General features: G+C 50.8%; 7 protein-coding genes across 7 annotated transcripts; 2 read left to right on the forward strand and 5 right to left on the reverse strand.

Moving 5' to 3' along the window:
* Nucleotides 1–62: 62 nt before the first annotated feature.
* On the reverse strand, nt 63–3,861 carry N7473_000914 (TMCO4 family protein). The gene is made up of 2 exons (XM_057146854.1): nt 1,568–3,861; nt 63–1,501 (listed from the first exon to the last, which is right to left on the reverse strand). The coding sequence occupies exons 1-2, from the start codon at nt 3,626–3,628 to the stop codon at nt 257–259; spliced, it is 3,306 nt and encodes a 1,101-aa protein (XP_057014740.1). The 5' UTR covers nt 3,629–3,861; the 3' UTR covers nt 63–256.
* Nucleotides 3,862–4,301: 440 nt separating this feature from the next.
* N7473_000915 (uncharacterized protein) lies at nt 4,302–4,502 on the reverse strand (the record flags this gene model as incomplete). Its single annotated transcript, XM_057146855.1, has 1 exon — nt 4,302–4,502. The coding sequence occupies one exon, from the start codon at nt 4,500–4,502 to the stop codon at nt 4,302–4,304; it is 201 nt and encodes a 66-aa protein (XP_057014741.1).
* A 697-nt stretch (nt 4,503–5,199) lies between these two features.
* N7473_000916 (uncharacterized protein) lies at nt 5,200–7,014 on the forward strand (the record flags this gene model as incomplete). The annotated part of the gene is made up of 1 exon (XM_057146856.1): nt 5,200–7,014. The coding sequence occupies one exon, from the start codon at nt 5,200–5,202 to the stop codon at nt 7,012–7,014; it is 1,815 nt and encodes a 604-aa protein (XP_057014742.1).
* A 1,701-nt stretch (nt 7,015–8,715) lies between these two features.
* Nucleotides 8,716–11,239, reverse strand: N7473_000917 (uncharacterized protein; the record flags this gene model as incomplete). Its single annotated transcript, XM_057146857.1, has 2 exons — nt 8,716–10,063; nt 10,122–11,239. Coding segments are annotated over 2 exons (2,466 nt in total), but the record flags the coding sequence as incomplete, so codon positions are not given.
* A 2,305-nt stretch (nt 11,240–13,544) lies between these two features.
* Nucleotides 13,545–13,796, reverse strand: N7473_000918 (uncharacterized protein; the record flags this gene model as incomplete). Its single annotated transcript, XM_057146858.1, has 1 exon — nt 13,545–13,796. The coding sequence occupies one exon, from the start codon at nt 13,794–13,796 to the stop codon at nt 13,545–13,547; it is 252 nt and encodes an 83-aa protein (XP_057014744.1).
* Nucleotides 13,797–15,096: 1,300 nt separating this feature from the next.
* On the reverse strand, nt 15,097–15,414 carry N7473_000919 (uncharacterized protein; the record flags this gene model as incomplete). Its single annotated transcript, XM_057146859.1, has 2 exons — nt 15,097–15,222; nt 15,268–15,414. 2 exons carry the CDS (start codon nt 15,412–15,414, stop codon nt 15,097–15,099), a joined length of 273 nt encoding a protein of 90 aa, XP_057014745.1.
* Nucleotides 15,415–17,036: 1,622 nt separating this feature from the next.
* On the forward strand, nt 17,037–18,433 carry N7473_000920 (uncharacterized protein; the record flags this gene model as incomplete). The annotated part of the gene is made up of 7 exons (XM_057146860.1): nt 17,037–17,202; nt 17,316–17,325; nt 17,383–17,406; nt 17,471–17,615; nt 17,734–18,173; nt 18,231–18,272; nt 18,334–18,433. The coding sequence occupies 7 exons, from the start codon at nt 17,037–17,039 to the stop codon at nt 18,431–18,433; spliced, it is 927 nt and encodes a 308-aa protein (XP_057014746.1).
* Between the last annotated feature and the right edge of the window lie 1,303 nt (nt 18,434–19,736).

Genomic DNA, 19,736 nt, shown 5'->3' on the forward strand with positions numbered 1-19,736 from the left:
CGAATAGATGCATAGCTAAGCACGAACTAAGAACATCTACGGAGTACAAGATGAAAGATAATCAGACATCGAATCAAAGCTGCCTATTTATTTTCGCTCATTGTCACTATACATGACAGCCTTACAGACATATACACATTGAATCTCCCAAACGCCGATGCAGAGCGATGCTCCTTCTAGAATCCCAGTAAAGGCTACGGAAGTCTTCAAGCAAAAGGGGAAGAGCTGATATAAAAAGAACCGAGTATCCCCGTCATTATTCAAAAGTCATCTGGATCTCGCCATCATCATGTCCATCGGCCCAGGCATTGTGTTCCATGGCCATGGCTCCGAGTGCAGTAGCGCCAATGCCTAACGGCATGATAGATGAAGACTGCAATTCGGGTCGCGAAGGCGTATCAAAGGTCATTTCAATTGGCACTTCCTTGTGTGAAGGCACAGGATTAGTCGTGGCGCGAGTAGGGTGATTTTCCGTCGGGAGCTGCGGCTCTGACGCTGTGCGAGGCAGAGCTGGCACCTCGGGCGCCTTTGGCGTTTGACTTCTCTCAATCGGCGTCACTGGTTGAGTGCACGCTTGCTCGGGAGGACGGTTTAGATCTAGCTTCATTGGGGGAAGTGTAGATTCCAGTTGCTTGACTTCGATCGCTTCAGAGGCCAATTCAGCACGAATGGCTTCAATGTCGAAGAGAATGGAACCTGGGGCACTGTTTGGCTCGGCAGGGTTGTGAGGTGAAGAGTTGCGATCAACATCATACGTCTCCCATGTTTTCTTCTCTGCCATCTTGCCACGCTTGAACAGGCCAAAGCGCTTCTTTTCCGGCTTCAACTCGGCATTCCGACGAGCCTCGTCAATCTCGCGAATAAGCTCCCGTTGTCGTTCAGCATGGTTGTCTGGATCGGGGTCCTCGATTTCTGCGAATTCGTCTTCGAGAACCTCCCATCCAACCTGCCTGAGGATACGAGGCATCGCGGCACGGTAGTCCATGTGACCGTTGACCGTTTCAGTCAGGTCGACATTCTCCAGACCTGGAATTCCTTCAATGGGTGCCAGTCCAGACACACGCATGATACCACCACTCGTTGCTCGGAAGAGGTATCCCAAAATCCAGTCATTTTTGGAGTATCCGTTGACAAACCGGCCAGAGACTACGCTGCGGGCCTTGAGGTATTCATCCTTGCTGGCTACGACTGGGGAGCCGAAAAGGTAGACATTCTGAATGAGCCCATGAGCACCCTTGGCAGCTAGCTCCTTGAGGCAGGAAAAGATGACACGTGCACCCAGAGAGAAACCCATCAACGTAACGGGGCGATTGCCAAGATTGCGATCCTGCAAGGAGTCGGCCAGGACCAAACCTGCTGCGTTGGCACGAGCCAGCGACACATTCCAAGGATTGTCAATAAGATAGGCAAGCTTGGTGAGAACGAGTGGGAGTTGCAGCGAGGCCATAAGAGCCATCAATATAGTGCTACCCAGGACTTGCTGTAAGCCTTGCGTAAGCGCCTAGAGAGAGGCAAGTCAGTCAGTCGTCATTCTCGTGGCTGATATGAGTATAGGATCAGTATTTACCTCTGTCGCAAGAATATTGATCGTGTCACCCATGCTGCGCAACATCTCGGGCTCCCAGAGAACCGAGTATATATCACCCATGATAGGGTCCACGGTACTGTAAGGCAATCGGACGTCATCGACTTTACCGGTCATCCAGCCAGAGACAGTCACGATCAAATTCAACTTTTTATTGTTGTGAAGGGGTCGATATTCGAATGTTTGGACCGCACCCATCCGCCGATGGGAAGCCTTCATACCGATAGCGCTTCCACCGAGAGTAGCGCTCGAGGCAATCAGCGCAGTACCGCCAACTCCACCCAAGAATGCACTTGTACCGGAAAGGCCAACGGTAGTGAGACCAGCAGCAAGACCAGCTCCGATAACAGGAGCTAAAAGCCCCGCCGAGAGACCAATGACGAGACCGCCACCGACTGTTGCAAGGCCCATAATCATATACTTCTGCTTTAGATTGGCCTTTCGACGCTTTTCCATGTGATCCGATTCATCCCAGGTCTCTTTCTCGGCTTCTTCTTGCATTTCCAGAGCGTCCGTGACACGCTTCTCGAATCGAGAGATTTGCAACCAGGTCACATCCATACTCGCTCCAACTCTTTCGAGCAACGTCCGAGATCGGGAATCATAGGCCGAGTCGGCAATCAACAAGAGGAAAAGATCGCAGAGAACCGTCCATCGAAGGTCGATGTCGATCTTCGCAGATGTCGGCAGTTGAGAGGGAGTGTGGACTTCTGGAACGTCTTCATCATTCGCATGAGCTTCGTAGGGCGGCGGAGAGCCAAGGTCAGAGGTCTCAGTCTCTGTAGACACCCGGGATCGGGGGCCATTACCCAGGGTCGGAGATGAGATGGAAGATATTGACGTTTTCGGGTCGTCCTCAGCCATGGGGTTTTTTACACGTGCATTCTGCATAAGCGGACGAACCAGATCTCCCGGTTGCACCCCATGTTCAGCAAGCTGCTCGATCATGATTTGCTCGGCAGGGCTGATATCCATGTGCATATATAACCGCCCCATCATCGTTTGGCCCCACTTCCTCTGGGCATCTTGGGCTTTTAGGATCACCTTGCGGGATGCCTTGGTCGTGGGTAACTTGCCAAGCTCCAGGTTCATCTCATGGATTGTAAGGCGGACCACACCCACGTAAGCGATCTTTTGTGTCTCGTTTAGAAGGTCCTTCGTAGCCTGGAGCTGGCTGACAGTGTCCCTGAGCTCTTCGCCGACAAAGCCCGCGGAGTTTCCAGCCGCCTCGCGGAAAAGATAGCTTGTATCCTCATCCATGCTGGTGGCAGATTGAGCATCTTCGTCAAGCTGAACTCGAGTGTATCCTTTCCCAGCACCACCCAATCCACTATACACGGCTTCGTCATCTTCTTCTTTATCGCCGCGAGCGATGAGCCTTCCGTAATCATCATAGTAGTCCATCTCTCCAAGAGCAGGCATTGCCTTCCACTCGTCTTCCTCTTCTTCGCTTTCTTCGACATCATTTTGCGGTTGTGTCATACGTTGGTGCGACCATTCCGAGGGTTGCGTGTCTTTTGATTTCGAGATTGACTTGCGGTAGGGAGGTGGAGGTGCGAAAGTTTCATCGTGAGGCTCCTCATTGGACGCAGCATCGTGCTCTTTGGAATCGGCCTTTTTGTCATCCTGTGCCGATTCCTTGTCTGACTCTTTCTCAACAGTCTCGGTCTCTTGCTCTGATTTGCTCTTGGAAGCTTCCTGGTTCACTTCCACAACCTTCTCCTTCACGTCTTGTGTTTCTGTCGAACTGGCAGCTTTATCTTCGGGTTCATCGGTTTCAGAGAGGTCGGGCCTTGATCGCGGTCGAATCGGAAGACCAAAGTCATCCAGCTCTTCCGGAGCATCTTTTGATTCCTCCGCTTTTGTATCCGATGTTGACTTCGACCCTGTCCCTTCCTGCACGTTTATACCCTCCTTCTCGTTGCCAGCATCGTTCGAGGAGGTTGCGCCCGTGACATTAGGCTGCGGCGTAGTCGATAAGGCGGGTGTCGACGAAGCAGTCTGGTCGGAGGTGGCGCCGACAGTGACACCTTCAGCGGGCATGATTTCACATGGACAGAATGCGCTTCCAAGCTCGAGTGGTGCTTCGGAGTCCCAGGCTCTCTGTATGTTCCTTCGCACGTTCCTAGCTCAACAACCAGGGGGTTCGCCCATTCGGCCCAAATACCCAAATACTAGCAATCCCACAGCGCAAGACGATGTTATGTTGAATTCCCCAGGGTCCGATGATGGTGGATCCAGTTGGTGGTCATCGGACTGGGGAAATCTCCGCTGATGACGAGGGTGTACGCGGGAAAAGGAGGTTGGGTGACTTGTGAGGGGTGGAAGATTGCGCGGCGGGGCCGAATTGTGCCAGTAGAACAAAGTCCCGATCGGCACAGACTCGCTGTATATCGGGATAGACTGCGATTGGAGGTTGGAGAAAAGCAATATTGCTCATCAAGGTAGAGAGCCCTAGTATTGGAATAAAACAAAGACGAGGGACTTGTAAAGATCACGACCAACCACTGATCAGGTGCCGAAAGCGGAAATGTGGTCAGTGGGAATGTTGAGTTGACTACAAATACTGTAAACAGCTTAGAGAGCTCCATCATACAAGCTACTCGATATACTAATCCACTCATGAAAACAGCCCAATTTCCTCGAAAGTACAGCGCCGAGGTATACATCAGCCCCGCGATACCTTCAAGATCGTATCTGCACTGCCTGTCAGACGTCAGACGTCGAGAATCATATCCTTGAGGAGACTACTTCGGCATTTCTTTGTTTCCTGACTGCCTGCTGATCCTCGAACATCAACTTCGCCATCGTGTGCAACCACAATAGCACGATAGGAATCACCCGTATCACGATGAGATGACCCGTTCATCTTCGGCCCGAGCAGAGCCCCGGTGATAACCCTCCGTGTCCACTGCATCATGCACACACCCTTTTGCAAGGCGACCAGGTGCTGGGTGCTGGGCGAGGACAGCCTTGATAAAGGCGCAGCCGTCAATACGAGGCCATAGTCCGGCGGAACGTCATGCCGATCACGGTTCAACACGATCGCATCTGATTCCCTGCTCTTCGAGGCAGTGCATAAACAAGGTGTACTTTTGGCCTGACTTTTCAACCCCTGGCCTGTGTATCACCGGGGAATCTCATTGTCTTCGCCCGCACTAGCGCGGGATAGGCTCCAGATCGGCTGCTTTGCCCATTTTCAGGCCAAAGAGAGGCTGTCCCTCAATATCCCGGCTCCAGCCATGGCGTCATGCGGGGGCTCGGACGCTGACAGCCGGGTTTTGAGTCACTTGATATGCAGAACACTTGCGGCTCTGAAGAAGAGAGGAGGGGGTTGACTACCCCGGGTCCAATAGTCTGGAGGCCACGGGTACATTTAATGTTAGGCCCGTGGCGACTGCAGTCCTGAGGGATCTCGGGCCTGCGCGTCATGTTCGTTTGTTTCATCCTTCTCTCTCCACGACTTGACTGCTTTCTGCCCCTCTACTACGTGACCTGAAACATTTATCTGAACTGCTATTGAGAGATACACCTTCCAGCGATGGCACAAGGTATGAAGTCTGATTCTGCACTCCACAGGCTTTGGAACAAGGCGCTAACGAGGAAATTCTTTCATGATAGGCCCCGAGACCTCCATCATCCGGGTGGCGGGCGCGGGCTTTCGACTCTCGCTGCTCCTCAACGCGGCAGCATGTCAACTTGCACAGTCCAGAATAGAGATTCACAGTATCGCCAAGGGCATCTCGCTCTTTGCCTTGACACTGAAGCATCTTGGGCAGGCCCTCGAAAAAACAGAACTCGGCCGAACCCACGAGGCAACTGAGAAGGCCTGGGAAATCGCCAGCCAGGGACAGATGGTCTTCGTCGAAATCGAGCACATGCTGGACAAACTGCAAGGCACAGATGCCCACGAGGATTTGAGCAGGATTCCAGTGCAGGAAAGACTGAAGTGGTGTTTTCGAAAACAGCACGTCACTTACCTCTTAGCGCAACTGGACTCTCTCAAACTGAGCTTAATCGTGATGACGCGGATCCTGCAACTGGGTGACTTACTCAAGTCAGTGAACGAAGGCGCCAACTTGACGGCCTCGGGACTCGCCGCAGAGGATCTTATTGCACAAGAAAAAGCCGAGATGCAGAACATGATCATTGTCAGATACTGGTCTTTGAAACGCCTAGATCGCCTATGGGATTTCGTCGCGCAGGAGGCTGTGGATGCTGCGAATGATCCGACGAACCAGAAGATCATATCCAACCATTCCTCAAGCACGGCCTCTGCGATGAGATCATTAGTGACGGCAGCTAAAGGCTCGGATCTCTCGAAACTTCCGGTGGTGACATTTGGAGACAGTGACGTGGGATTGGCTAATCTGGAACGATCACCAAAGGACATGGTTCATCTTTCAGAGGGGGCAATGAATCGCTTGTTGCTGATTTGGGTACCATCGCTGGATTCTTCACTGCTGTTAGCTGTCAGGAAGCCATCGCCAGATAAAACGAAGTCCAGTCAGCCGCGGGCATATGTTTCGTCTGATAGTGACGACGACTCGGACGATATCGACTGGGATGGCCATAGCTCCCACGGTTATTATCTCGAAGGCACGACGAATAATTGGCGCAAGCCTCATTCACAAGAGGCCCGCAAGCATGCAGCCGAGCTACGCCAGAGATATTCCAGCTACCAGGCACATGTTGAAAGCGATCCCGAGGCCGATGAGCGCCAACGGCGTCGAGCAGGAGCTCGTTCCAAGAATCCGAGAATAACCGATTCCAGTGACGAAGGCGAGCAACGATCTACATCTCGTCAACCACCGAAGAATGTTACCATAAACGACAATCGCAGTTCTTCGTCGAGATACCCGCCTAGTCCAGTCTCAGACCGAGGGCCATCAACGTACACCTTCCAGCCGCCTCCACCACCACCACCAACCCAGTCTATCCCTCGTTCACAAGGACCTCCTCCACAAAGCAAGCCCGCGCCAATTCATATCCCCGGACCTCCTCTACAACCCTATCGATACCACCCAAGCCAAGACTTCACCAAGACGGCACCGCGATCAATTCCAAATCCCCAGCCCAATGTACCTGCAGGGTCAATGCCCATCCCGTCACCACGGGCCACACCACCGGGTCAATTTGATGGCCGACAGCAGAACTACAACAGCAACAACTACAACAACCTCCTGCAACCACGGCCCCACCCCTCGGCGTACCCGCTTTCTACCTCATCACCCGAGTCTAGCTTCAGCGTCCGACCCTCGCCGCCTCGTTCCGCACAACGGTCTCCGAGCCGCTCGCACCGGCGATCCTCACGTGAAGAAGCGAAGGAACGACACAAGGCTTTGACTCGCAGCGCCACTCGCGGATTGGCGGGAATCGGCGCGATTGCAGGGTTCATGGATGCGCTCGAGGCGTTTACGTTACTATGAATATGATATCCCTCTTTCTACTATTAGCACGTCTCTTGCTTCTTTGGGTTGTTTCTTGTTTCTTCGTTTTCGTGTTTTTGAGGGGATTTATCCTCCGGGCTGAAGTTATCCTCCGGGGACAGGGACACAATCGTTTAGAAAGGTTTATTTGGATCTTCCTTTTTTAGTTTCTTACTTTTTTTTTCTTTTTGGGGATCTGGTCTGGTCTGGTCTGGCCTGGTGTTTCATTGGTATAAGCAGGCGATGGGGTTTATTCTTGGATCTGGATCTGGATCTTTTAGTCATGATGTATAAGCGCACTTAGTGTGTCCCCCAATTGACGATCAGACGAGAAGCACGAATGAAATGAACAAATTTACAATTGATGATTCTGGACTTTACCGGTTTGGACCTTTTACCCCGAGAAACATCGATAATTCTCCGGTTCCACACGGACTTTATACTACTATTGTACTGTAGCAGTTGCACAAGTGAACCCTGAAAATAATGAACCCCTGTCTAGGTTTCCTTCAGGTGCTGGCAAGGGTCGGACGAAGCACCCGATCTCCGTGAAGTAACTCAATCCGATGTCAATGCATGTAAATTACATCCCCGAGAGACCGACCCTCTACAAACCTACACCTAACAAACTTAACGAAAACGAGAGACTCATTCATACGGGTAGATACGCACGTCCATAATCCCCGCTCCCTCAACAAAATTATCCCCATCCGTGATTGCCCTCTCCACTATAATAACCTAATAACCTAATGCTGTAATGTAAACTCCGTGTACTCCGTTCCGACCTTCCACTTAACCAACCACATAAAAAACTAAGAACGATATAAATCACACCACCGCCAAGGCAACAACCACAGCTTTTTCTTTTCTTCTTCCTTGACTATGTCTCTCACTCTTTCCATTCTTAAGTCCAAACCTAGTTATGCTATTCCAACCGGCCCATTTTACCCGGATCAGGGCCCCCGTCCGTCGGACGTGACGATCATCCCGATCGTAGTATCGTAGTACGGGGACCCTGTCAGGCGGAACTTCCGTTTCGACCGATCCTCCGGCCCACCTACATACGCGGTGCAAATGCCTACTCCGGCACTCCGTTGTGTTGCGATGGGCCCGATGGTATGTCACTCTGGCTAGGTTTTTGGGCTGGGTAAATTGGGTGGGTGAATGCGAGAATAATACATGAGAAAAGGTTTGGTTCGGCCTTTTCTTTCTTTTTCTTTTGGGTTTGGGTTTAAGTCGGAGTATATGAGAGGTTTGTCCTGCGCTTTGGTCGAGGTTTTTTCTTTTACTTTTGGTTTTTGGGGGTTTGGTGCTGGTGATGGTGCCGATGCTGTGTTGGTGAGTTTGGAGGAGTTACTTGATTTGGGTCTATACTTGACTGCTCCTTCGAGCTCTACCTGTGAGTAACTATTTCTTTTGAAATCTTCTTTGACAGTTGGTAGTATGTTCATGTGATATGCATTATATTCTTGACGTCTCCTTTTTCTGTTCAAATCTTTTCTTCTCTTTGCTTCCCTTCATGCTTGTTTATACACTTGCTAATAAATAAGTATGTGCTCAACAGGGACAATGCTGTATATCCCACGGACAAAATGCCATTCGCCCATATCCAATGCCGATGAAAGAGACTATCCGAGTCTCTGATGCTCCTGTTGCTCAATATATTCACCGAATCACTCTTATTCAACACTCTTACGCCTATCAAAATTCCGGCAACGGAGGCATACCGAAGATACTCCCATCCGGAAGCCACCCATCCAACTCCATGCCCGTGCCGGGCATTTGACCTCCGCCCTGCGGAGGCATTCGTTGCGGATCATACCCAAACTGAGGAGGAACCGTCGTCCCCGGTGCATGACTCGTCTGGTATCCCCCAGGCATGGATTGAAAGAACGGTCCGTGGCCATGGCCGTGACCATGTCCACCATGACTATGACCATCCATGGGCCACATGCCCGCACCGCTCATAGCCACATATCCATCCCGCATATTTTCCATGCCTGGTGGCATATGTGATAAACCCGGCTGCACCGTGAACGAATCTACCGCAGACGGATTAGCCGGGTGATCCATATGTGCAGCCTGTCCCTGTGAACCCGGCAATTGACCCGTCGAAGTAATCGGTTTCGTATCCGTGGATGAACTCTCCGATACCATCCCAGATCCAGACCCAACTTCACCCGCACCTGCACCAACACCGCCAGTATACCTCTTCTCCAACCGATCATGCCAATCCCGGCCCTTGATAGCAACAACTTGATACCACCGACTCGGAATCTTGTATTTGCCGCCCCCACTCGCCTCGCCCAGCTTACTCGCCATCGCATCGAGGTAATAGCCCACATTCACAGTTTCCGGAGTAACAACCTCGCCGAGGGCGCCTGTTCGCACGGAAAAATGGATTTTGAGCAACGAGGTCATCGCCATGCCGAACCGGGTATACGTCAGGTTCGGCATTCTACGCATCGTGTCCACGCTGCAGGTCAGGACGGCGTCGAGCAGTTCGTGTGCGGCGTTCATCCATTTCACGTTGATGTCGATGCGGATGGCGCTCATTTGTGGGCCCAATGGCTGATTACCGTCTTCGTCTAGAGTTGGCAGCGTGAAGTACCGCTTTTTGATGGCGTCTGGATCGCGGTAGCCTTCTCCTACGCCGAGTTCGTACATGGCTAGGACGGCGGAGCGGTATTCGAGGATCATGGGGACTGTGATGAACCCGTTGTTAGGGACTGATGCTGGAATTCGGTGGGTGGAAGGGGAAGGAAACTCACCTGTGAGCATGTCGGTTGGAGTGGTCTTTCTCCATCCCTCCATGCGTTTGTCGAACCATCGCAGCACAGCTTGGACTCGTGACTCGGTCAAGGGTGAAGAGGCACTCGTGTCATCCAAGCCGAATGAAGACATGGCTTCGTCGGTGATTCGTTGAAGCTCAAACCAGACGGCTAAATGCTGGTCTGTCCGGTGTGGTGATCGCTCTAGTTGCTGCACGCACTCATTCATCCAATCGTTGAACTGAAGGAGATTAGGTCGACGGGTTTTCATGGCCACACTACATGGTCATACGGTTAGAAAGATCCATCTCGCAGACATGCAAACCAAAGACTTACGTTGACCCCAGATGATAACAACCCAGAACAGCCCTGGCTTGCTCCGCCAAAAGTTCATCATACGGCTCATGCCTATTCTTCCGATCGGACTTCTTCTTCGAGACCCGCCGTTTCGTGGCTAGACCGATTTCCAGCGCCATAGTCGAGGCAATATGGGTATACTGATAGAATTGCAACTTCAAGGGCGACCCGGGCGGGTAATAGAAGATGATCATGATCAGCAACGCCTGCACCAACTCCAACGACTTTTCCCCCTCGATGAAAAACCGCTCTGCATAGAGTCGAACCATCTCCCGATTCAACACACCCGCTAGCCCCGCATCGATCGAGATTGCCGCTGCCGAAATCACAGAGAGGAATAGGATCGGCTTCGTTTGCCGTAGCTGTGCAGCCGTGGTGCTAGAGGGCAGAACGACCAGCGGGAAGAATGATGCTAGTTCATGGATGAAAAACGCCACCAACTGCTCTGCATCTTCAAGGGAGATGATTCCCCGATCTACCACGTCCTCCGGAGGAGTTCGATTCGTATCCGGTGAAAAGTTCATGTGCAACCCGGACATGGACGGCGGCGCAGAAAGAGGGCCACTCCCAGCCATACCCGGATGAGCAGTATTGATAAACTCGGGCGAATAGTCCATATACCGGCTTGAGCCCGTTGCACTGGCCGGAGCTTCTGGGATCGGGCCTAGATGGTCGTGAAAGTCCATTTCCACGGATTCATCGGGAGAACCCTCGCTGCCTTCGGGGGACTCCGGTTCGCTCTCTTCGCGAATACGGTCCTTCAACAGCGAACGCATCATCCGCATTTCCTTCTCGAGCTGAGCCACTCGTGAATCAGTGCGTTTCCGCGGCCGACGCCGCTGAGGGGCCACAAAGACGCAAGCCTTTTTCCCCTTTGCACATCGCTGGCACTGATTTGGCGTGGATGGATTGGGCAGACAGCGCACCTTCAGGCTGCGGCAGGACTCGCACGAGCGATTCAACTGCTGTGTGGGAAGCGAGGCTGTGCTTGATTCACCTTGGGGCGTGATGGAGGTATCTGACATGTTCACACAGCCGAACGATGTCGGAGAGGCGAAGATGGAAGTGGAGAGAGAGAGAAAGAGAGCAACAACGGACGCTAGCAAATCCGATGGAGGTTGAAGGTTATCTCGTGATAATTGATCGGTTCCATGCAAAATATCTGGAATGAGGAGGATCTTATGCCCAATGGATACTCTCGGGTCCGAGGTGGCCAATCATGCAGACCGAAAGAGGGAGAGACAAAACAAGATGGAAACAAGGTACTATTCAACCTGGGTATTTCGACTCATCGTATCGAATGCAACTGCAGGTGGGACGGCAAGCATGGATGTTAACCTGGACCCAACAGCCACGGCCGAGCCAGAGAAAAAAGGGACGATCGACGGGCAATCTTCACGAGCAATCATGAATTTAATTCTTGCAGCGCGCAACTCCTGCAGATCTCGAAAAGAATGAACGAAGTCCACGGCTTCGTCCGACTAGTGTTTTAGGCGAAGCAGCAGAAAAAAGCCTCGGGGAAGTCTAATAATAATGGGCCGAGAGACTTCGGAGAAAGTCTGAGAGAGATGGTGGGTGGGGAAGAGACGATTGGAAGGGGAAAAAAAGAGGGCCAAATAGCCTTGGCTTTTTTTCCAGGTTCACAGGTTGCATGTGCGAACAGAAAAGGGCGAAGAAAAAGAGGAGAGAGGAGTCAACTAACAACAGTGTTGCCTTAGGGCCCCGAAGCTTAAATTGAGCAGAATATGAATCACCGTTGGTTTCTGGCCCCCTGGTTGAGGTGACAAGGTGGGTGTTGTTAGGTAAGTGGTGGTCTTGGGAGACTTCACAGTCTTGGAAGCTAGGCAATTCACTGCTGGGATGGGTAAAACATGGGAGAATGTTCCATTCATACTCCATCCATAGAAGTGATCTCAGGAACAGCTACCGAGTACTTTCTTGAGAAGATCTTCATAGGATGATGGACCGTTGCGTTCGGTTAACACCTCACAGTGTTATTCTTTTTTTTTGCTTCTGTTTCGTCCCACCTCGATCCACCTTAACTGTCACCCTTTCTATGGGGTAAGAAAAGTGGATGTGGATTGCAGGAGTATCGCCCCCAAATTCCAATGGCACCTAGAAGGACAGGATAATCAGGGTCCAATACTAATACTGTAATCAGCAGAAGACTGACAGGAACCACGCAGCAAGATCATGAGATGCCGTATTTCCGAGGAATCAATTCCGCACAAGGAAACAATATCAGAACCAATTGTCATCTACCTATGTACCAGCCACCCCGCTTACTACTCCGTCGGTGTTAGCAAATTCACAAGGAACCGAGTTGGACGTCAGAGTCCCCATCGTAATCCATCAAAACTATCACTCAAATCACGGGTCGGTGGCTGAAATAGGGAGGAACAGGCACCAACCCGACCAGAAACCAACTAACCAACACCCACACGAAGTTCCAATCTGACGAAAGAAAATCAGAGATAGTCGCAGGGGGACCGGCGCGAATCAAACGATGTCGTCTAGCGGAGAACCGAACCCTAAAGTGCAACATGGCCAATCACTTGCCATGTGGAAATATTCCCTCCTTCCTCCTCCTTCCTTCCTCCACTTTTCCATGCGCCCCGCTTCCATTGGTTCGCTACATTAGTTTAGTTCGAAACGATCCTCCCACGCTCTGCCCCTCCCCAGCTGGGCTTAACGGGGCCAACCGATTGCCCAAATCGGGTGCCCTTGCGAAAATCCAGGTCTTGGTTATGTGTTCTCCGTATTTTTATGGGGCAGAGAGTTCTTGTTATACGGGAGGCTGGAGTGGAGTAAATCCATATCGACGCATCTCTGGGATGAAAGATAGATTTTGCGCTAGACTGCCTCTAGAAGGTAGGGAAAAACAGTCAAATACAAGAAGTAGATGTTGTTCGTGAACATTAATCTATCAGCTCAGTAGTCATTTAATATCAAACTACCCCAACTGTGGTCACGAGGTGCCCGTTAGCTCTTAGTCAGGCCCCCTCGCCGTGGACTTCCTCGAGTTACTCGCGGATCTCGCTTCCATCCGAGCGATCCGGAGATATTAATCTAATACGAGCAATTGCTCTTATAAAACTCGCCCGCGCCGCCAGAATATTCTCTACAGACGCTAAAGAAGGGATACAACCCTCAAAATCTTCCAACAATGCTTTATTCGTAACATCCAATCAATAATCCGTCCCTACCACACCTTTCCAAAATCCCAAACCAAATCAAGTAGAATAGACGACACCCAATGCACGAATCAAGCCATACACTAACATCCCTCCAATCTCGATTGTACCTTCCAAAACCATCCAATCCACCCATGCGTTTCTGTAGTATATTATTCCGGATTTCTCAATTCTTAGACTACTACTACGTACACACCAGTAATAAACTCTACACTATCACACCCTCCCAGCCCGCCAAGCTGATCCAGACCTTCGACGCCACACCCGCCGCGGTCTCGGCGTTGCCCGAGTTACCCGCGCTGCGCTGCGCACTTGCTGCACGCATGTGATCGGCTTTGTAGGGCGGTAGGAACGGCCTTTGGACACGCCCTGTGGTGCAGGGCCAGGGCCATGCAATGGGGCGTTTTTGGTTTTTCTCGGTATGCCGTGGAGTCCCGTCGGCGTTTGGCGTTTTGGGCATTGGCTATTATTATCGTGATCTTCGGGCGTTGGGTGGAGTGGAGTCTATGATTGATGGGGCGATGTGTACGGAGTACGTAATTGTGGTTCGAGGGAGAGCCATTAAGCCATGGCTGTGACGAAGGCTGGTCTTGGCCTGGTTGTTGATCTGGAAAATTCTTCGAAGCTGAAGCTAGGGCTGGTTTGAACTTTGTGGAAGGGTCGTTCATGGTGCTGGATGTAGGATTAGATGAGGGATATAGCTAGTGCTCGTGGGCATGGTGGATATCTCAAGTCTCAGGGTGTATCATCCGCTTTCTGGCTGCTATGTTGGTGGTCTAGGACATTTATCGCGTTGGATACATGCCGATAACGCCAGGGTAGGCAGATTGTCGCTTTCTGCATTTTCCTTCTCTACATTCTTGCCCATGAGTAGGTCAAGTAGTATGCCCACTTGCTAAAAGTAAAATTTTACTCCGTACACTGAAAGGATGTGATCCTCGCCCTTGACTTTGTGCTTCCTCTTCTTTCTTTTCCCCGTTACTAACATAGAAGTTACTACTAACAACACCCCGATCAAGACACATCAATGGATAACAAAACCCACGACAATATGCTTGACCTGCTCCGCACCCATGTCTACTGTTACATCTTGCCATGGAAGCCACCAGGAAGGAAATCAAGATAGTAGCACTTCAGCGATAAAATGGGAAAGGAAAAGGGAAGCAGGAGAGCTCGTCGGAGGACGACAGAATATATGACAATCCAGCTGATGCCTGCAGAACCAGGTGTGATAAGTCTATAGTGAATTCTCACACATGTAAACTACACTGACTGCGTTCGAGATCTTCCACCACGCGAGAGCGGGGAACCCACCCAACAGACCCGCTCCGGAGCTCTTGTAAGGCTTGTATACATCGGCGGGGGACCGAGGGCCAAGGCGAAGATCTAGAAAGCGGCAGAGCCTCACTCCTCTATTTCCCCGATTCTCCAGCCAACGAGATACTAAACTCAGGTACTCCTGGAACTCGACCAGACCTCTCAAGACTCTGTCCTGACTCAAGCCGAAGGCTTATCACCCATTCAGCCCCAATGCCGCGAATAATCCCAGCCCTCAGCAACGCCACTGTACACTTCGTACGCACGGCGTCTTGCACTACTGGATCGGCTTTCAGGCCACATAGATCCTGGCCTATGTCTAACGTACCATAGGTGAGGTATTTATCCTTCAAAGATGATTGCATCTCGGAGTCCGACGTACTGCCAGTATCGTCTGCCATATCCAATCTCAAGAGGAGATACTCTAGCGAACTCGTGACCGATCATGCGCCTTTTGAGAGAATCTCGTTTACACAAGTCCTCGTTCCCTGCGGGATATCGCGAGACTCCGCAGCACCGGCGTAGTAGCCGCCGCCATTCGAGGCTTTTTTTGTGCCGCGAGGCGGTGGCTGTAAATTTAAAGGGGTTTCAGAATTAGCCTTGCTGTCCCATACTTGTTTATCTGCTGAGTCGGGTACAGGACTGTAGATAAGTGCTGGTTTGGACCGGCGGAGTACCGTACTATAGTGGGCGGAGCGAACGGGCCTCCCGAGGGGGTAGAAGGACGCGTATGCATTTGGGTACCGATCGAATCGCGTCATTTTGGTCCCGGTTCCTTTGATTAGATCCGCGACGAGTGCGGTGTAGCGTTGAAATTAAGAGTCAGATGGCTATTGAGGACGCGTAGGCATCGGTATTGTCGATGTTGTGTTAATTTTGTCGGTAGAATGTATAGGGCCTTCGAGGGACATAAGGTTGGGGGTGGAGTTGAGGTTTTTATTAGGATTAGGATCTGGGGTATCCCTGTCTTGCCAAGAGGTCGTGTGGTCTACCTGGTCGGCCTGGAGCTCGGAGTTTGTACTACTATGATGTAGTGCTACGTATAGGAGCGTAGTGTTGTAGGGGAACTTTGTACAGGCTGACGTTTCGGATGGAGGTGGGGCGGAGCGGACGGTTGGCGGAATCGTATGGAGTACGAAGTACGAGGGAGAGCAGATCCTACAGCGCCTATGCCTATTGACTGAATGGTGGGATTTTTTTTTTTTTTGGCTTTGTTCTTTACTTTAATATTTTTTCATTTAAGAAAGGTCTTAGTGGGAAGACATGTCGTAATACCTCCCTAGTACGGAGTAAGGACCATATGTGTGTACGTATGCTGTAGCGGGAAGGAAGTTCATTCAATTGATTCATCAGAAAATGGTAAATCTCATAAGATCATTTGATAAAAGAACCCTTGAATGGGCACTTTTCCAGGGGTTATAGAGATACGGAAGAGATCCCTTTTTCCAAAATTTACGGATACTGTAGCCGCTTTTATCTGATGTTCAGCCTCTGGACATCTCCACAATTCAAGAAAGGACGCGAATCAGACTGGAGCTGACGAGTATTGACGCGGTGGCGGGCGCAGACTTTTTCTGGCGACTCGTCAGCCAAAGCCGGATCTCTGCCGAAACTCACAACTCGCGTGCTGAACGAATACGACTTTCGCCAAGGGTGGCTGCACTTCCGTTCAACTCGCATGATCACTTACCCCATCCAAAAAGACCTAACCAAGGTCGGTCTTGAAGGCGACTTCAGCCTTGATTTTCTTAGTTTTGCATACTCCGCATGGCTAATCAGGGGGCCCGGATGGGGAGAGCCGAGACTTTGACAGCCAACGGGGAAGCGTAAAAGATTGAACTGGCCGTCAGCCAAGACTCGATGGCACCAAGCCACGGAGAGATTCGTAGATCGGATGTGTCGGGGTGGAAACTGATCTCGAATGGCTTGAACGGGTAATTGACCACACGAGGGAATCAAGATTAAAAGTGTTTCGACTCCCACTCCCTTCTTCTCTCCCATTTTCCCGCCCTGATTCCTTTCCGACCTTCAAATCCCTTTTATTCCCTTCCCTACCGATAGGCTCTTCTTCTGGTCTTATAGTGATTGGATTCCTAGCCTGATCATTCGTTTTTCTCCTTTTCTTTTCTTTTCTTTTCACTCCTCCCCCCTTTCTCCCCGACGGTAATTATCGGTGTGGTATACATCATACACACACACAACTCAACTTCCCTTCTTATCTCTGAATCGCCGGCCCCCCTTTCGTGACACATTCAGAATCAACAACCCACCGAAAGAATATTATTCACCCGCTCAATCGCGCCCTCCACGCCGGGCTTCGTGTATATACTTTCCGAGCTGAATATACCATTGTCGATCTCTGTATAGCGCCATCACGAAAGCCATGCGATTCTCCACCTCGAGCCTACTGGCGCTTTATGGTCTCCTATCAGCCTCCGTCCTCACCGTGGCCCAGCCCAATGACACCGACACCGACTTTATGAGTGTGCGCGAGAACGTCGCCAAGGACTATGAAAGCGAGGGCGACATTCCAACAGAGAAATACTTCAGTAAGCCTCATTCCTTTCGGCTTGATCCGAGTCAGCCCCCCGGCCTTGGCAATGGGGGGTCTGGGCCGTCTGGCCCTCTTTTCGATCCTGGACTGACTTCGTATCTACTTTAGCGGAATCCTCGTATGTTGATCCTTCGAATACGATTACGGTTGACTAGTACTAACTATCTTGCTATAGCTTTCATTATCACTATGATGGCCGGTATGTACCTCATTGACGATGGTTCATGTTTGTCGCGTGCCCTGCTAACCTATGCCGCCTCTAGCTTCGCGGATCAGCCCCTGCCCGACGATCAAGTCACCCCCCACCTCTCCGCCCTCATTCAGACTTATCTATCGACCATGTCATCTATCGGCGCCGAAACTTGGATTATGCATGGTACACTTCTTTCCTGGTGGTGGAATCAAAAGGTATCCTCAAGCTGCCCCTGGCTATCCCCCAACAAAAGCGACTCTGGTCCCGACCTCCCCCAGAACCAAAATTACGACCCATACAATGCAATCGGATTGCTGACAAGCGGTTCCTTAGATCTTCCCATGGGACAACGACCTCGACGTACAAATCTCCGAGCCGACGATCCACTTCCTGGCAGAATTCTACAACATGACGGAGCATCATTTCGATTTACCCGGTGTCAACGAGGGCCGCAAATATGTACTCGAGATCAATCCCAACTACGTTGTGCGCAGTGAGAAGGACCATTTGAACGTGATTGATGCGCGCTGGATCGACACCTCGTCCGGGCTATTCATTGATATCACCGCCGTGCGCAAGGACGACGCCCGGCGCGCGCGGGGCCAGACAGAGGCTTTGATGTGCAAGGATCGCCATCACTACCTGGAGAGCCAGATCTTCCCGTTGCGGGATAGTTACTTTGAGGACGTGCCGGTTAAGATCCCGTACTCTTATACGTTACTTTTGGAGGAAGAGTACGGGCCGAGAGCCTTGACGAATAAGAATTTCCAGGGGTATGTCTGCACTTCTTCATATGCAAGTGGATTCGGTGTGCTAACTCTATTTTTTAGACACAACTTTAACGAGGACTCGAAGCTCTGGGAGCACACGAAGTAAGTCACAGCATTACTGGAATTGCTATTTAAAATTATCATGCTAATCTATCTCCTCCAGACGCAACATGAAGCGTTTCCTCCGCCGTGGCTGGCGTATAAGTGATATACCCACTCGCTCAGCCAACAACCAGCCCCTCGTTCGCATGGACGCATCTTGATCTACCAGCGTGCTTTGCATTTTCATCAGCATATACACTTGCATTTTTGCATTCCATGTCTGTTTCTACTTCAGCGTGGTGGGTTGGAGATCATTTCCAGCCTTATTTTTTCTTTTGCTTCATTTTCTTTGCATTTGCATGGCGTTGAATTCCTTGTTGGACATACCTGGCAGGGGTGTTTGTGTTGATAGGTCGAGAAAAACATACGTTGTACATAATCATATGTTTATGATATACTCACGTTTATGAGTCAAGTTTTTCAGTTTCAGGTGTTTAGTATTCTCTGTACTTCAAATAGACATTTACCTGATGAGAAGTGGATCTCGAGTTACAGTACGAAGAAAGTGTAATGAGGCGGTGGCGACGTGCTAGAATCCTTGGCGTAGCTTGGCAACTTTAATGCGCTGAGCATTAGTAATGATGGTGTTTCGAGAATAGCCGGAGTCTTCAATAGCCTATAGCCTAGACTAGGTTCTATGCATGAATTAGTAACATCCTCGTATTCATTGAAGAGGACATGAAGCGGGTCTGATATAGCAAGCATGTATCTCGTTTAGTAGCTAGAATTGTTAGATTCACACCAAGTTATCCCATAGTCCACAAATGACTTGGTTGTGCTCATTACAAACTCACTCTTTTCCTGGAATATGATAGGAAGCTATTCATGCCTATCACATGTGTTTATGGGACGTGGAATATGCTTCCATCGGTCCTAGACGGGGCTATCGGAGCTATCATGGGCACTGCGGGATTTTGCCTAAAACATTTCTGAATGTCCGGTAATTAACGAGCTTTTCATGGGGGTTTTCCTCTGAAAAATCGTCACGGGGAGCATTAAAAAAAGCTCTCGTAGATGGTAGTACATCATTGTATGTTGTAGAAAGGATAATCTTCTCTCTCCCTGTTGAATAAACCACAACTCGAGGGTTTCGGGGATAACGCAAAATTTCCCCAAACGGGCAGAGGCAGGCTGAGTCACGGTCACATGTGGTTTGGGCTTGGCCCCTTTGAATACGGGCAACACGTCAAGAGTAACGATTTGTCCTTTTTTTACCGCCAGAATCCCCAGCTATATACAACCCTTCTGTGCCAGGTTTGGGGAATGCGGGCAGCTTTGGTCTTCCCCTGTGTGTTGTCATGTCATTCCACTCTGCCTCTCCGGAGGGGGGGGCTGAATTCCCCCTCCGCCAGTGAGAATTCTCCGAACAGTGCGCGTTCTGGTGTGCTCGCCACCGCCCCGCGCCCGGTCTCGGATATCGCCAGTGCGCGAAGCTGTGTTACTTGTCGTCGCCGGAAGGTCCGC

This window comes from Penicillium subrubescens (genome assembly GCF_028828155.1).
Source record: "Penicillium subrubescens strain IBT 31985 chromosome Unknown utg000001l_segment0_segment0, whole genome shotgun sequence".
Taxonomy (NCBI): Eukaryota; Fungi; Ascomycota; class Eurotiomycetes; order Eurotiales; family Aspergillaceae; genus Penicillium; species Penicillium subrubescens.

Bases quoted from the DNA above. Each gene is read 5' to 3' on its own strand.
- N7473_000914 (XM_057146854.1), bottom strand. From the start codon at position 3,628: ATGCCCGCTGAAGGTGTCACTGTCGGCGCCACCTCCGACCAGACTGCT. The intron at 1,502-1,567 runs GTAAATACTGAT...GCCTCTCTCTAG, and splicing joins TCAATATTCTTGCGACAGAG to GCGCTTACGCAAGGCTTACA.